The following is a 16666-nucleotide window of genomic DNA, read 5'->3' on the forward strand; positions in this document are numbered from 1 at the left end:
GCATGTGTTCTTATGAGTTTAATCTGCCAGTCTTACTATGTATGCTCTAAAGATATAGTTCTCTTACCAGTTTGTTATTTATTCAGGCTACCATAAAGCCATCTAGTCTCAGGATGTTGAAGAAAGTAAGTGAAAAGTGGCTTCAACAACGAGGGCTATTAAGTGCCTTACTCAAAGGTTGGTGGCCCCAGTTGGTTCCACCTCCCAGTGATGTTATTTGGTACCTAGGCGTCTTCCATCCTCAGCATGCCATACTCATCCTCCTTTAGATAAGAAGCCATAGTCATGTTTACCATCACATGACATCAGGAATTGAAATTGCATAGTAGTACTAGTTATAAGTGGTCTTTCTAGACAGAATAAGCTTAGATAAAATGGTTTTCATTTTTGAAATGAAAACACAAAGTTGGAAAATTCTGAATGAATTCATAGAGTTAAGTTTGAAAAGGAGACTCAGTTTTAGAGAATTTTTTCAGGAAGTATAAGGTTTCCTTTATGAATATCTGGCTGTCTCCTATGATGGAAATAGAGCATACACACAGTAGTAAAGTTCCTAAAAATTAACCTTAGTTTTTGTAGACAGCTTTCAAATCTGTCCTTGGTCATTTAAGTTGGCACACATGTATATGTATATATTTACACACATGCCAAGTTGGGGGGAATAATGGGTTGTTAGGAGGTTGATTAGTTTTTAAATTTGATGGGAGTAGTATCAGGTTAACACCAAGGGGACAGATAACTGGGTTGTGTTTTGTGCTTCGGTATTTGGTGGTATTCCTGGCACTGGCAAGGCAATCTGTTTAATTTCCCTTTGATTCTGTCTCATAAAATCCAAGAACTTAATAGAATTTTTGGTATTAGACTGTACTTTAGTACATTAATTTTCTAGTCCAGTTTTCTACTCAGTATGATTCTCCTATTGAAAGCTTCCAGCTGTAGGCAGTTCATCATCTGATCCAGTGTATCATGGGGCAACTAACTTTTGAGAGTTCATTTTTTTCAACTTAAAACTCTCTGTGAAACCACGTAAGATGTTGGAACTTCAGGCAAATTAGGAATTTCTACTTTAATCTGTTAATTTCTCCATCTCCACATCTCTGCCAGGTAATGTGAAGTATAATGCCTTAACACATCCAGAGGACATAGAAGGCAAAATAATCAAGTAATATTTCTGCAAGTAAGAAACTGTTTTTATCCTTGAGACTCTCCAGAAGGTAGCTGACACACCTGAGTCATGACTCCAGCGTTTTCTGAATGCTGTTCTTTAACATAAGATTATGAAGATGAATTGAGTCATAATCCCAGGGATTTTTGAATTCACAAAATGGCTTTTTACTTGGAGGACTCTTAAGTGTTTCTAGGGAATAGTAACTGAAATAAACACGGTGGTACACATCTCCTTCTTTTATAACTCAAATGTTCATTTGAATTCCTATGAAACACTCAGCCTGAAAAGGCCTAGTGTTTACACAGCATTGTGAGGTATTGGGGGTGGGAGATCTAAAGCAATTGTAAGAGATTATAACTTTTCCTAGCATCATTGAAGAGGTAACTCAGAGTCAGTTACACACTAACACATAATAATAATTAAGTGAATGACATGCCAGTTGTCTACTTAAATGCTCAGGCAGATATGAGATAAGAGATCAGAGTGGCATGAAATTAACTGGGTAAAACTATTTATTGAACTTATTTAAAATCTTCAGTTGCTAATATCTAAGTAATACATTCACATAGTTCAAAATTTTAAATGTACAAAAGCATATACTTTGACATTGTCCCTCCTTTGTCTTGTAGTCAACCCACTCCCCTTATTGGAGGCAAGCAATACTACTAATTTCTTATTATTTATTAATAACAATTATGATATATATTAATTTTATGTTATTCATTTCTTAATATCACCAGAGACTTTATTGATATTCAAACAAATGCTCATATATTCTTTCCCCACTCTGCCAACTTTTTTACAAATTGTGTGCATATTTTATACTTCTGCTTTCTTCCCTTAACATTATGGGATGAACGTTCTATGTTTTTGTTTCCATCAAAGTTATACAAGTACATAGTGTAAGATAAATTCTAGCCGAAATAAGCAGGCAAAGAGAGGCAACAAAGGGCCAGGCAGTTTATTTGAGCGCAATTCCAGGGTGATAGTCCCCCGTCTGGTTATCACAGGCCGGGGAAGTCACACTCAGCAGGGCAGACAGCGAGTTTTTAAAGAAGGTAGGGGGAGGCAGAGCTTAGATTTACAGTGGCATGAGGATTAGCTAGCCTAAGGCACATTTTTCGGGTTGGAAGGGGGCAGCAGCCGGGGACTTTGGCACGTCATCAGTGTCCTACGTGCTCACCCCTCTCCCCAGTGCCTTCAACCTTACACATAGTTTAAGGTCAAATTGTTCCCGAACTTGTTAAACAGTCTTTAGCCCTTCCCACTTTCATTTATTCAAGCTTATTTGTTATTTTGACTTTTTATTTGTAAATAATATACTTGTCTGCCTACATCTAGGCATTACCTATGGATGTCGTCCTGTGGAAAATTAAGGTTTGGTTCTCTTTCCTCTCTTTACCCTCATATTCACCTTGTCTTTCCCATCCTGTCCAAACAACCCCCCAGTCAAGTTATGTTGTAACTTTGGATATATCTATTCAGTCTTTACATAACTATGAATGTGTAAATGCTACACAGAATTTAGTTGAACAATATCCATGATTTCTTTCCTGCCCAGCTCTTCCCTTGGAGCTAATAATGGTCTTGAATTTTTTGTGCTTAGTTTTCTATGTGCTTGCTACTTGTCAACCTCACTGTTCACCAGTTTTCTAAATCTCTCAGATCATTGAAATGATCAGCTATTCTTTCAATTTTCATTTAAAAATCTCTCTCAACCCAAATGGTTTAGCCTCTGCATCTGATGTGTAACTGTCATCCAAGGCTTACTCTTCCCCATCATCCTGGGGGTTCTCTATTTCTGTTCTGTTGTGGAGAAATTAACTTCTCACATTTTCCTTATTATTAGTTTATTCCCTCATTTTTGTGAAGATTATCTTTCAATGGCATTTCTAGGAAGAGTGCATGGAAGATAAGTATTTTTTCCATCTTATAAGCCTACAAAGAGTAGTATAGTACTGTAGTACTGTATAATAAGTAATTAAGTAAATAAGTAGTATTGTACTTTTCACCAAGTTACCAATTTTTAACATTTTGCCACATTTGCTTTCTCTCTCATACATGTGTGTGTATATATGTGTGTATATACCTATGTTTTCTTTTTTTGAATCATTTCAAAATAAGTTGGTGACCTTATGACACTTGACCCCCTAGATATTTCTGCATGTTTTTCCGAAGAACTAGAACATTTTCCTGTTTAGCCATTTATTACAGATTCTCCCAAATTTAACATTCATTCAGTTTCTGTAATTAGTTCATTTTGTGTTTTCTCACTTGTTCCGGTAACGTCCTTTATAACTGCATATGTTTTAATTCAGTCTAGTCAAGAATCATTTATTGCCCTCAGTTCTCAAGTGTATTTAGTTTCCTTAATGTTGAACAGCCTACCCTTTTTTTGTTTTCATGCTATTTTTCTTTCATTGACATTTTAAAATAATCCAGGTCAGTTTTATTGTAAACTGCCCCACAATCTGGATTTGTCTGATTGTTTGATCATTCTAGATTAAAGTTAACCATTTTTGTGAAAAATACTGTATAAATAGTATCATATACTTGTAATTGCATCAGGAGGCAACTAATGTCAGTTTGTCCTAATAGTGGTGATATTCAGTTCTAACATTTCATTAAATTGGTGACCACTATATTTCTCTATTGTAAAAATACCTGTTTCCCTTTGTAAATAATATATAACCTGTGAGGTGATTTTTTTCCAATTTTTATTGTGTAGTAAAATATACAGAGTGTAAAACTTACCATCTTAGTCATTTTAAAATGACAGTTCAGTATTAAGTACATTCATAATGTTATGCAAGGATCATCACCATCCATCTCCAGTTTTTTTATCTTGTAAAACTGAACCTCTATACCTAATAAACAGTAACTCCCATTGGCCCTCTCTCCAGCACCTGGGAACCACCATTCTACTTTCTGTCACTGATTTTGACTACTCTAAGTACCTCATATTAGTAGAATCATGCAAATAATACAAAAAATCATTGTATTTGTCTTTTAGAGATTGACTTATTTCATTTAGCATAATGTGCTCAAGGTTCCTCCATGGTGTAGCATATTGCAGAATTTCCTTTTTAAGGATGAATAATAATCCTGTTATATGTATATTCCACATTTCGCTTATCCATTTATCCATCAGTGCACTCTTGGGATTTCTCCATGTTTCAGCTCTTGTGAATAACACTGCTGTGAACTTAGGTGTCCAGTTATCTCTTTGAGACCCTGCATTCAGTTCATTTGGGTATACCCAGAAGTGGAATTGTTGGATCATGTGATAATTCTGTTTAATTTCTTGAGGAACCATTATAGTGTTTTCCACAGTGGCTGTGCCAGTTTACATTCTCATCAACAGTGTCCAAGGGTTCCAGTTTCTCCACATCCTCACCAACACTGATGTTTTCTTTCTTGACAATAACCATCTAATGGTTGTGGAGTAGTATCTCTTTGTAATTTTGATTCACATTTTCCTGTTGATTAATGATGTTGAAAGTATAGATGTTGTCCTTATTGACCATTGATTTATCTTCTTCAGAGAAATGTTGTCCTTTGTCAATTTTAGAATTGTGTTCTGTTGAGTTATAGTTTTTTTATATATTCTGGATAATCAACCCTTATCAAATATATGATTTGTGAACACTTTCTCCCATTCTTTGGGTTACCTTTTTATTCTGTCAATAGTGTCTTTTGATGTCCAATTTATTTAGTTTCAAGTAGTTCAATTTGCCGGTTTTTTCTTTTGTTATCTGTGCTCTTGTTGTCATATATTCAAGAAATCTTTGCCAACTCTGATGTTGTAAAACTTTTGTCCTATGTTTTCTTCTAAGATTTTTATTGTTTTTAGGTCTTATATTTAATTTAGGTCCTTGATCTGTATTGAGTTAATTTTTATATATGGTGTTAGGTAACAATCCAACCTCATTTGTTTACATGTGGAGACATAGTTTTCCCAGGACTGTTTGTTGAAAAGGCTGTCTTTTGCCCCATTAAATGGTCTTAGCAACTTCATCAAGTATCATTTTACCATATTTGTGAGGGCTTATTTCTGGGCTCTTCTGTCTTATTGGTCAACATATTTGTCTTTATGACAGTACCACACTGTTTTGATTACTTTAGCTATAGTAAGTTTTGAAATCACAGAGCATGAGTCCTCTAGTTTTGTTCTTCTTTTTCAAGATTATTTTGGCTGTTTGAGACTACATATGAATTTTAGAATTTTTTTTCTATTTCTGCAACAAAGCCATCAGATATTTTTTAGGGATGATTTCTGTTGATTTAATTTTTCCTTTGAATGGGCCATACTTCCCTGTTTCTGTGTATGCCTTGTGTTTTCTTTTTATTGAAAACTAGACATTTGAATTTAATATGTTGAAAACTGGACATTTGAATTTAATAAAATTAGATTTTCTTCCCTCCCAGAGTTTGATGTTTTTTATTTTCATTTTCTTCCGTCCTTCCCTCCCTCCTTCCCTTTTTTACTGTTGTAGACTGTCTCTGTTTTGAGGGTCGGCCTTAGGTGTAAACTTTAGGGCTTCTCATGTGTTTTCTGAGTCTTTCCTGGGGCATGCTCATTCACTCTATAATTTTTCCTGGCATATGCGACACTTTTTTAATGTACTAGTGTTTAGTGTGTGGCTCCCAAAAGGGGAAAAAATGAAAAATGAAGGGGTGATAAAAAGTCACTGGTCTTTTAAATCACCTGGAAATTCAACCCTAGGGGGAGGGGCTTGCTACCATGGGGGGAGGTGCAACAATAATGGCTGCCTGACCGCACCTCTTGCTTAGAAGCAGCAGTCAGCAGTCAGAGCCAAGTCCCCAGTATTTGGAGGACCAGGTTGTTTTTGCCTACCGTGCTCCCACAAGCTCTATGCAAGGTACTCCAGGAACACGTGCATAATTGTCTATCATGTTGCTGAGCGTGGGGTGGAGTAGCAGCTGCTATGCTAAGAGGTGAAATTATAATTGACCACAATTAACCTTCAAAGTCTTACCCTGGAAGTTACAAACCTTCAATAGATTACAGAGTTCCAAATAATTACATCAGACAAATTACACCAGTGCAGTTGTTGCCAAGTGGGGAGACAGATTCCTAGTGCTTCCTACTTCACCATCCTCCCAGAATCTTCTTCTGTAAGGTGATTTTTGTAAGACCACAGGAATATCTTGTTTTTGAGTAACATTTTACCCAGTACATTAGACATACATTTGTGATCCTGGCCTGTATCAGTTATTGCATTAATGTTTGTAAAATGAAGTACATTTTCTAATTGCTTCATTACATGATGTAATTAGTTTAAGATTTTGCTTTCTGAAAGTATCTTTATCCTGTCCTCACAGTTGATCAACAATTGATTGGGTCTAGAATTTTAGTTTGCAAATAATTTTCCTTCAGAATGTTGAAGGCATTGTTTTATTACCTTCAAGTTTCCAATGTAATTGTTGATGAATATGACAGAATTTCTGATTCTTGATCCTTTTGCATGTGACCTTTTTTTGGTCTCTAGAAGCTCATAGAATCTTTCTTTGTCTTCAGTTTTCTGAAATATCAGTGATATGCCTTGGTGCCTGTCTTTATTTGTTGTAGTAGGCCTTTCATGGGCTTTTGTAATATAATGTAATGATAATCATGCCCTTTTAATGTTGGGAAGTTTATTGAATTATTACATTACTTATATATCTTGCCCTCCATTTTGTTCTGTTCTCAGTTTTGGGATCTCCTATTATTCAAATAATTGCACTTTCTGGACAGGTTCTTTAATCTCATCTTTTCTCTCCTGTTGTTCATCTCTTTGTCTTTTTATTCTGATTTACTAACAGTTTTTCTCAGTTTTATTTTCTAATTCCTGTATTGAGTATTTTCATTGCTCTGATGCTGTTTTTAACTTCTAAGAACTTTTTCTTGATCCTTAAATGTTTCTTTTCAAAATATCTTGCTGTGTTTCATTTTTGTAATATCTTCTGGCTCTCTTGGGGTGATAGTCCTTTAATATTAAAATTTTTTTAAGTTTTAAAATTTTGAAGTAATTTTAGGATTACAGAAAAGTTGCAGAGTTAGTACATAAGGGTGCTGCCTACTGTAGCCTCACCAAGTCCCCTTAATGTTAATATGTTACATACCACAGTACCTTTATCAAAACTAAGAAGTTAGAATTAGTTCAGTACTATTAACTAAGCTATAGTCTTTACTCAGATTTTCCCAGTTCTTTTTTTTTAAAACTGATGTGGGTTATTTTTGTTTCAGGATCTGTTTCAAGGTTTTTTGTTCCAGGATTTTTGTTGCAGAATACCATACTGCATTTAGTGGTCATGTGTTCTTAGCTGCCCCCTACCCCAATATGTGATAGTCTCTTAGTCTTTCCTTTATAAAAAAATTACATTGACAGTTTTGAAGAGGACTGTCCAAGTAGTTTGTAGAATGTAGGTCAAATTTGTCTGATATTTTCTCATGACTATATTAGGATTATTGGTTTTGACAGAAAACACTACAGAAGTGAGGTTGCTCCCTCTCCCCCTGCTTTTTAATGTTTCTTATTTTGCCTAATTTCTTCCAGTTGCATTTTTCCATGTAGTAGGTTTTTCTCAGATATCTAGTAATCCTTAACTGTCTGCTTAATGTTAAGAGGGGTTTGAAAAGCTGATTTTAGTTTATGGGGCTTGTTGACTATTAATTAAGTTCACTGTAGGATGATCTGGCTGGGCATTTTACTTTATTTAAAAAAAATTTTTATTAAGGTACTATTGATATACATTCTTATGAAGGTTTCACATGAAAAAACAATGTGGTTACTACATATTCTCAAGTCCCCACCCATACCCCAATGCAGTCACTGTCTATCAGTGTAATAAGATGCCACAGATTCACTGTTTGCCTTCTCTGTGCTACACTGTTTTCCCCGTGACCCCCCACACCATGTATACTAAACATAACACACCTCAATCCCCATCTGCCTCCTGATCCATGCTCCCACACCCCTCCTCTTTGGTAACCACTAGTCCCTTCTTGGAGTCTGTGTGTCTGCTGCTATTTTGTTCCTTCAGTTTTGCTTTGTTGTTATACCCCACAAATGAGGGAAATCATTTGGTATTTGTCTTTCTCCATCTGGCTTATTTCACTGAGTGTAATATCCTCCAGCTCCATCCATGTTGTTGCAAATGGTAGAATTTGTTTCTTTCTTATGGCTGAATAGTATTCCATTGTGTATATGTACCACATCTTCTTTATCCATTCATCTATTGATAGACACATAGGTGGCTTCCATATCTTGGCTATTGTAAATAGTGCTGCAATAAACATAGGGGTGCATATGTCTTTTTGAATCTGAGAAGTTGTATTCTTTGGGTAAATTCCAAGGAGTGGGATTCCCGGGTCAAATGATATTTCTATTTTTAGTTTTTTGGGGAACCTCCATATTGCTCTCCACAGTGATTGAACTAGCTTACATTTCCTCCAGCAGTGTAGGAGGATTCCCCTTTCTCCACATCCTCACCAGCATTTCTTGTTCTTAGTCTAATCTATGCTGGTCATCCTTACTGGTATGAAGTGATGACTCATTGTGGTTTTAATTTGCATTTCCCTGATGATTAGTGATGTGGAGCATCTTTTCATGTGTCTGTTGGCCATCTGAATTTCTTCTTTGGAGAATTGTCTCTTCATACCCTCTGCCCATTTTTTAATCAGGTTATTTGCTTTTTGGGTGTTGAGGCTTATGAGTTCTTTATATATTTTGAATGTTAACCCCTTGTCGGATATGTCATTTACAAATATATTCTCCCATACTGAAGGATGCCTTTTTGTTTTGTTAATGGTGTCCTTTGCATACAGAAACTTTTTAGTTTGATGTAGTCCCATGTGTTAATTTTTGCTTTTGTATCCCTTGATCAAGGAGATGCGTTCAGGAAGTAGTTGCTCATACTTATATTCAGGAGATTTTTGCCTATGTTGTCTTCTAAGAGTTTTATGGTTTCATGACTTACATTCAGGTCTTTGATCCATTTCGAGTTTACTTTTGTGTATGGGGTTAAACAATAATCCAGTTTCATTCTCTTGCATATAGCTCTCCAGTTTTGCCAGCACCAGCTGTTGAAGAGGCTGTCATTTCCCCATTGTATGTCCATGGCTCCTTTATCATATATTAATTGACTGTATATGCTTGGGTTTATATCAGGGCTCTTTAGTCTGTTCCATTAGTCTATAGTTCTGTTCTTGTGCCAGTACCAAATTGTCTTGATTACTGTGGCTTTGTAGTAGAGCTTGAAGTTGAGGAGCATAATCCCCCCAGCTTTATTTTTTCTTCTCAGGATTGCTTTGTCTATTCGGGGCCTTTTGTGGTTCGATATGAATTTTAGAGCTATTTGCTCTAGTTTGCTGAAGAATGCTGTTGGAATTTTGATAGGAATTGCACTGAATCTGTAGATTGCTTTAGTCAGGATTGCCATTTTGACAATATTAATTCTTCCTTTCATGAGGATGCGATGCGTTTCCATTTATTGGTATCTTCTTTAATTTCTCTCATGAGTGTCTTGTAGTTTTCATAGTATAAGTCTTTCACTTCCTTGGTTAGGTTTATTCCTAGGTATTTTATTCTTTTTGATGCAATTGTGAATGGAATTGTTTTCGTGATTTCTCTTACTCCTAGTTCTTCATTAGTGTATAGGAATGCAACAGATTTTTGTGTATTAATTTTGTATCCTGCAACTTTGCTGAATTCAGATATTAGATCTAATAGTTTTGGAGTGGATTCTTTAGGGTTTTTTGTGTACAATATCATGTTATCTGCAAACAGGGACAGTTTAACTTCTTCCTTGACAATATGGATGCCTTTTATTCCTTTGTGTTGTCTGATTGCTGTGGCTAGGACCTCCAGTACGATGTTGAATAGAAAGGAGGAGAGTGGGCATCCTTGTCTTGTTCCCGATCTTAAAGGAAAAGCTTTCAGCTTCTCATTGTTATGTATAATGTTGGCTGTGGGTTTGTCGTATATGGGCTTTATTTTGTTGAGGTACTTTCCCTGCATACCCATTTTGTTGAAAGTTTTTATCATGAATGAATGTTGACTTTTGTCAAATGCTTTTTCAGCATCTCTGGAGATGATTATGTGTTTTTTGTCCTTTTTGTTGATGTGGTGGATGATGTTGATGGATTTTTGAATGTTGTACCAGCCTCGTGTCCCTGGAATAAATACAACTTGATCATGATGGATGATCTTTTTGATGTGTTTTTTAATTTGGTTTGCTAATATTTTGTTGAGTATTTTTGCACCTATGTTCATCAGGGATATTAGTCTGTAATTTTCTTTTTTTGTGGTGTCTTTTGCAGGTTTTGGTATTAGAGTGATGATGGTCTCATAGAATGAGTTTGGAAGTATTCCCTCTTCTATTCTTTGGAAAGCTTTAAGGAGAATGGGTATTAGGTCTTCACTAAATGTTTGATAAAATTCAGCAGTGAAGCCATGTAGTCCAGGGGTTTTATTCTTAGATAGTTTTTTGATCACTAATTCAGTTTTGTTGCTGGCAATTGGTTTGTTCAGATTTTCTGTTTCTTCCTGGGTCAGCATTGGAAGGTTGTATTTTTCTAGAAATTTGTCCATTTCTTCTAGGTTAACCAGTTTCTTGTCATGTAATTTTTCATAGTGTTCTCTAATAATTCTTTGTATTTCTGTGGTGTCCATAGTGATTTTTCTTTTCTCATTTCTGATTCAGTTTATGTGTGTAAACTCTCTTTTTTTCTTGGTAAGTCTGGCTAGGGGTTTATCTATTTTGTTTATTTTCTCGAAGAACCAGCTCTTGCTTTCATTGATTCTTTCTATTGTTTTATTTTTCTCGATTTTGTTTCTGCTCTAGTCTTTATTATGTCCCACCTTCTACTGGCTTTGAGCCTCATTTGTTCTTCTTTTTCTATTTTCATTAATTGTGACTTTAGAGTGTTCATGTGGGATTGTTCTTCTTTCCTGAGGTAGGCCTGTATTGCAATATACTTTCCCTTTAGCACAGCCTTTGCGGCGTCCCACAGATTTTGCAGTGTTGAATTATTGTTGTCATTTGTTTCCATATATAGCTTGATTTCTGTTTTTATTTGGTCATTGAGCCATGATTTTTTAGGAGCATGTTGTGAAGCCTCCATGTGTTTGTGGGATTTTTCATTTTCTTTGCTTAATTTATTTCTAGTTTCATATCTTTGTGGTCTGAGAAAGTGGTTGGTACAATTTCAATCTTTTTGAATTTACCGAGGCTCTTTTTGTCGTCCAGTATATGGTCTATTCTTGAAAATGTTCCATGTGCACTTGAGAAGAATGTGTATTCTGCTGCTTTTGTCTGTAGAGTTATATAGATGTCTGTTAGGTCCATCTGTTCTAATGTGTTGTTCAGTGCTTCTGTGTCCTTACTAATTTTCTGTCTGGTTGATCTATCCTTCAGAGTGAGTGGAGTGTTAAAGTCTCCTAGAATGAATGCATTGCATTCTATTTCCCCTTTTAATTCTGTTAGTATGTGTTTTACATATGTAGGTGCTCCTGTGTTGGGCACATTGTTATTTATAATGGTTATATCTTCTTGTTGGATTGACCCCTTTATCATTCTGTAATGTAAAAACAGAAGTTTTTAAAAGGCATAATCTACAAAAAGATTGTTTCTTCCTATCCCATTCTCACCCCCAAAAAGACAGAGGAGATAACAGCAAGATAATTTTAATTTCCTAGAAAAGCAGATGGAGGAGTAAATGACCTATGCAAACCCAGAAAACTGAATCATTAAGTCATCTGTGGTAAACTTAGAATCAATACAATGATTGATTTGTTTTGAAGTCTATTTTGCCTGATAACAGTACTGCAACACCTGCTTTTTTCTCCCTATTAGTTGCATGAAATATCTTTTTCCATCCCTTCACTTTTAGTCTGTGCATGTTTTTGGGTTTATCGTGAGTCTCTTGTAGGCAGCATGTAGATGGGTCTTGTTTTTTTATCCATTCAGTAACTCTGTGTCTTTTGATTGGTGCATTCAGACCATTTACATTTATGGTGATTATCGATAGGTATGTACTTATTGCCATTGCAAGCTTTAGATTTGTGGTTACCAAAGGTTCAAGGTTAACTTCCTTACTATCTAAGAGTCTAACTTAACTCACTTAATATGCTATTACAAACACAATCTAAAGGTTCTTTTCTTTTTCTCCTCCTTTTTCTTCCTCCTCCATTCTTTATATATTAGGTATCATATTCTGTAGTCTTTATCTATCCCTTGATTGACTTTGGAGATAGTTGATTTAATTTTGCATTTGCTTAGTAATTAACTGTTCTACTTTCTTTACTGTGGTTTTATTTCCTCTGGTGACAGCTATTAAACCTTAGGAATACTTCCATCTATAGCAGTCCCTCCAAGATACACTGTAGAGATTTGTGGGAGGTAAATTCTCTCAGCTTTTGCTTTTCTGAAATTGTTTAATCCCTCCTTCAAATTTAAATGAGAATCTTGCGGGATGAAGTATTCTTGGTTCAAGGCCATTCTGCTTCATTGCGTGAAACACATCATCTGGCTGGGCATTTTAATTAATGAAGTGCATGTTACTACTTGAGGTTTTATTCCCTTGGTCTGGCTAGATTCTGCAAAGAAAGATCTTCTTATATCCCCCATGGGAGTTGAAAATTAGGGAAAGAAGACTGCAAGGTGTTAGTCAATGTTTACTCTGTCTTTCCATTTTCCATATGTTGCCCTCCCCTTTATTGTTGCTGGTATCTCCTGCCTAGAAACCCTGTTTAACCCACTATAGAGAATAAATCTATTTTCAGGATGGTAGAGCAGCAGGCACCTAGCCTTACTACTTGGAAAGAAAATCTAAGAATCTGAAACTTCTGAAACAGAATTTCAACCAGTCCTCTTTATTGAGCTCTATCATTCACTTCCACTTCTTGAACATTTTGGAGATTCTGTCATGTAAATTGTATTGATTCTAAGTTTACCATAGATGACTTATGATTCAGTTTTCTTGGGTTTGCAATAGGTCATTTACTCTTCCATCTGTTTTTCTAGAAAATTTAAATTATCTTGCTTTTGTCTCCTCTGCCTTTTTTGGGGGTGGGTAGGAAGAAACAGTCTTTTTGTAGATTATGCCTTTTAAAAACTTATTTTTGTTTTAGTGGGATTTCAGGCAGGAGCAGAAGTGGATATGTTTTCAACCCACCATCTTTACCCAGAAGTTTTGTAAGGCTTTTTAGAGATATCTTAAAAGCTTGTACCAATGTCATCCTTAAAAAGTAATCTATATCCCCGGACTGAGAAGGAACAGTATAGACAATTGTGCCATATTATTTTCTCTGACTACTGTTCCCTAAAGAAGTATGCTCCTATTTTACAAAAAGGAAAAACTCCAAAATCTTAAATTGGCTTTTGAAGGAAATGACCTGAAACTCTTACAGCTATTCAGATCTGGTATTTTTTTTCTCACAAGTCATCATATTCTACTATCTGGTCTTTATTCACTTGCTCCTTTTTCGTGGAATGTTCCTTCCTGTCCCTTCTTGCTTACTTCTCCAGTTCTTCATTACTAATACCTTCCCACTCCAGGAAGTTTTCCTTTATCCTTGTCCTCACGATTACCACCTCTAAGTTTGGCTAAAGTGCCCTTCTCTTGTGTTCCCACACCTAGAAATTACTATGCTACTGTAATTTTCCTTTAGGTGTCTATAGGCACCTCGCCAGGGACCAAATCTTTTTTGCCTTTGAATATACATCATCCAGCTCACTATGTGGAACACGAATGCTTGTTATTTTAAAATTTAAAACTTGTGGGAAAATGAAATTTGGCTTTAAAACTCTGTAACTCTCTTATGGATAGTAAATTAATGTAAAAAATCCATTAATAACAAAAATGAAAAAGACAAATTCAACGATTCTTTATGAAAAAACTTAAATGATGTTACTATAGCTTAAAAGGCAAGAATATGTTGTGTTAGCCTTGATACTTTTATCAGTGGCTATGAAAACTAGTTGCTGCCTCTTTATTAGAATTGCTTGGAAAATACACTGTCACTTGAGTTCAAGGAAAACGTGTTAAGTAAGTTTGGTAAAATCTGCTCTATTTTATTTAGAGAACTATCTCTGAATCTCTGAAATGGAGGCTGACTCTTATAAGGGTATGAGCTATAATTAGCTTTACCCCATTTTCAGGATCATAGTTTATAGTTAGGGAGCCTCCTGTAATTATTTTCAAGAGTCTCCAAATAAGAGTTCAAGAACATACTATTTTTTTTAATAAAAGAGAATTTGACATTGCCAATAATTTGATATAATGAAGAAGAATTTCATTTGGATAAGCAGAATATCCTATACCTGTATCTGGGGAAAGGCCTCATTTTGGAGGTGATAAGATAGCAACTATATGAGCCTTCCCCAGAGGTCAACTCCTTTTTTGTTCCCTTTCTAGAGAGAGAGGTCTTAATCTAATTCATGGCAAAGCTTTAGGGATTCCAAAATGGTGTGCAAGCAAAATTTTGTGTGAGGTTTAATTTTTGTCGGGAAAGCATCCGTAGATTTTTATCAGATTTCTAATACTGTCTTGATCTAAGAAAGTTTAAGAATTACTGGTTTACATATTAACTCACTGTGTTTACTCTCTAGTGAGGGTATAAAGTGGAGGGAGCAAGAGAGTGAGGAGTGTGACTTTAAGACTTTTTTTGACACCACTCAATAAGATGTCATTGATATCATGATGTGTATATATAACTGATACAAAAATTAACAGAACAGTATTTATCCTTATAAAATATGGTACACTCTTAACATTTTCTATTCTATTTCATTTTCAAAATGTTGACTGTAACCCACTAAATGATTGCTTAGTATTCTGCTTGGTGGTAACCCAAACTTTGAGCAACACTGGTGTAGTGCATCATAGTTTACATGACCCTTTCTATATACTCTCAGTCCTCACAGCAGTCCCATGAGGTATATATGACCTTTTTTTAAATTTTTACAGATAAGGAGGCTTGGAGACATTAAGTGGCTTGTTCAAATTAGCACTATCTGTATACTTGGCAGAGAGTCAGAGTTTGATCTTGGGTCCTAGGTTTTGATTCCAGCCCCACTGCATCTTTGGTTACATCTGATCCAAACTCCTTTTTCCTTTCTCTTCTCATCTTTCTTCCCTACCACAATTGTAAGGAATAATACTAGCTCATAAATCCTAATTTCCCAGTTAACATACCCACACTGTCCCCAGTTCTGTCACTTGTCATTTGGGGTCCTCACTTAGAAGTTCTAGATTTCCCTACCTGTGTAACAGGTCTTTCCTTCTGTTTTCTGCTCTCCCCTAGACCGGTGGTTCTCAAGCCTGGATCTGTGTCAGTGTCAGTTAATTGTACATATTTAATATTCAGATCTCTGGGCCTGTAGCAGAGATTGTTAGTTCATCTGGGGTAGAGTTTATACATAAATGTTTTTAAAAATCTCTGTAGGTGATTGTTATACACAGTCGAAGTTGAGAATTTCTACCCTGGGTACATTTGAATTGTTGGGCATAGAAAGAAACCCAGGGTTTAGGAAGTAGCTAGAGACTTCATTGGTCCCTTAAAATTTAGGGACTTAATATAAATAAAAGATCTGTCCTCTCCCCTGCCTCCCAGCCTTGGTGGATGGGTGTAACCATTTGGAAACATAATCAGAGCCTGACTGAGTTGTAGAGAATCTAGTGCTTCTCTTCTCCCCACTGCCTCCTTTTTGATGAAATACTGGAAATCATAGATTGGAATGTTTTCATCAAACTATGCAATTGGAAAAGGCACCTTGTGAAATGGTAAGCTTGGATTATTGTTTAATACTTTGATGAATAATAAAATTTTGAATGTATAGTGCTTTTGATTTACTGATATGAAAAAACAACTGAACTTTATGCTCCAAGTTAAATAATAGAGTTGTCCAGAAAAATGATACTTTGTGTATTAGTTTTGTACTATGTTGAGCAAAACAGGAATTGATAAAATTTATATTTCTTTTAAAAACACACACATTTCAAATCTCTCTCTCTGTCTTTCTCTCTTTAGTTCTTTTTGGAGGTGGATATCTGCTCAGACAGTAAGAATTATAAAAGGTCAGTTACAAATAATGCTCTTTCATGTTTACAGTATGATAACATTTTTAAAAGTTTTATGTTCATATGCTAAGATATTAAGCTGTAGGCTTTTTTTCTTAACAGTTGCCTTCCACAAAAGAACATAGGCAGATTTAGGGGAGATAACCGTAAGTGAACAAGTCAGATAGTGTAGTATTCCACCACTGTTTGTCTTTAATTCAGGACTAGAAGCAGTGGAAATGTGACAGGCAGTAGAGTAGCTTCTAGAGTGTCTGGGCAGCTACTCAGTGATTTTCCATACATGACCTCTCTTTTCTGGTGGTTTGTAGGATTGTACCTAAGAATACCACTTAGTGGAGTTGCTGGCTGTTGAAACACTTGACATGCTTCCAGTCTTTGCAGCCTTTTAGGGAAGGGCTGCCTTTGTGTTC

At 35.6% G+C, this 16666-nt stretch overlaps 1 protein-coding gene across 13 annotated transcripts in view; it reads left to right on the top strand.

The window, feature by feature from the left end:
- ACACA (acetyl-CoA carboxylase alpha) overlaps positions 1-16666 on the top strand; it is a 313862-nt gene that overhangs the window by 63232 nt on the left and 233964 nt on the right. For 10 of the 13 annotated variants that reach the window (XM_073235270.1, XM_073235269.1, XM_073235274.1 and 7 more), the window contains one exon: positions 16207-16253. The exons of 2 other annotated variants lie outside the window; for them this stretch is intronic. In XM_073235270.1, the coding sequence (XP_073091371.1) occupies positions 16207-16253 (47 nt within the window). Of the gene's footprint in view, positions 1-15789; positions 15960-16206; positions 16254-16666 lie in introns of all 13 variants that reach the window. One more of the 13 variants, XM_073235277.1, reaches the window with a different exon arrangement.

The sequence above is a fragment of the Manis javanica genome, chromosome 4 (genome assembly GCF_040802235.1).
Source record: "Manis javanica isolate MJ-LG chromosome 4, MJ_LKY, whole genome shotgun sequence".
Classification (NCBI taxonomy): Eukaryota; Metazoa; Chordata; class Mammalia; order Pholidota; family Manidae; genus Manis; species Manis javanica.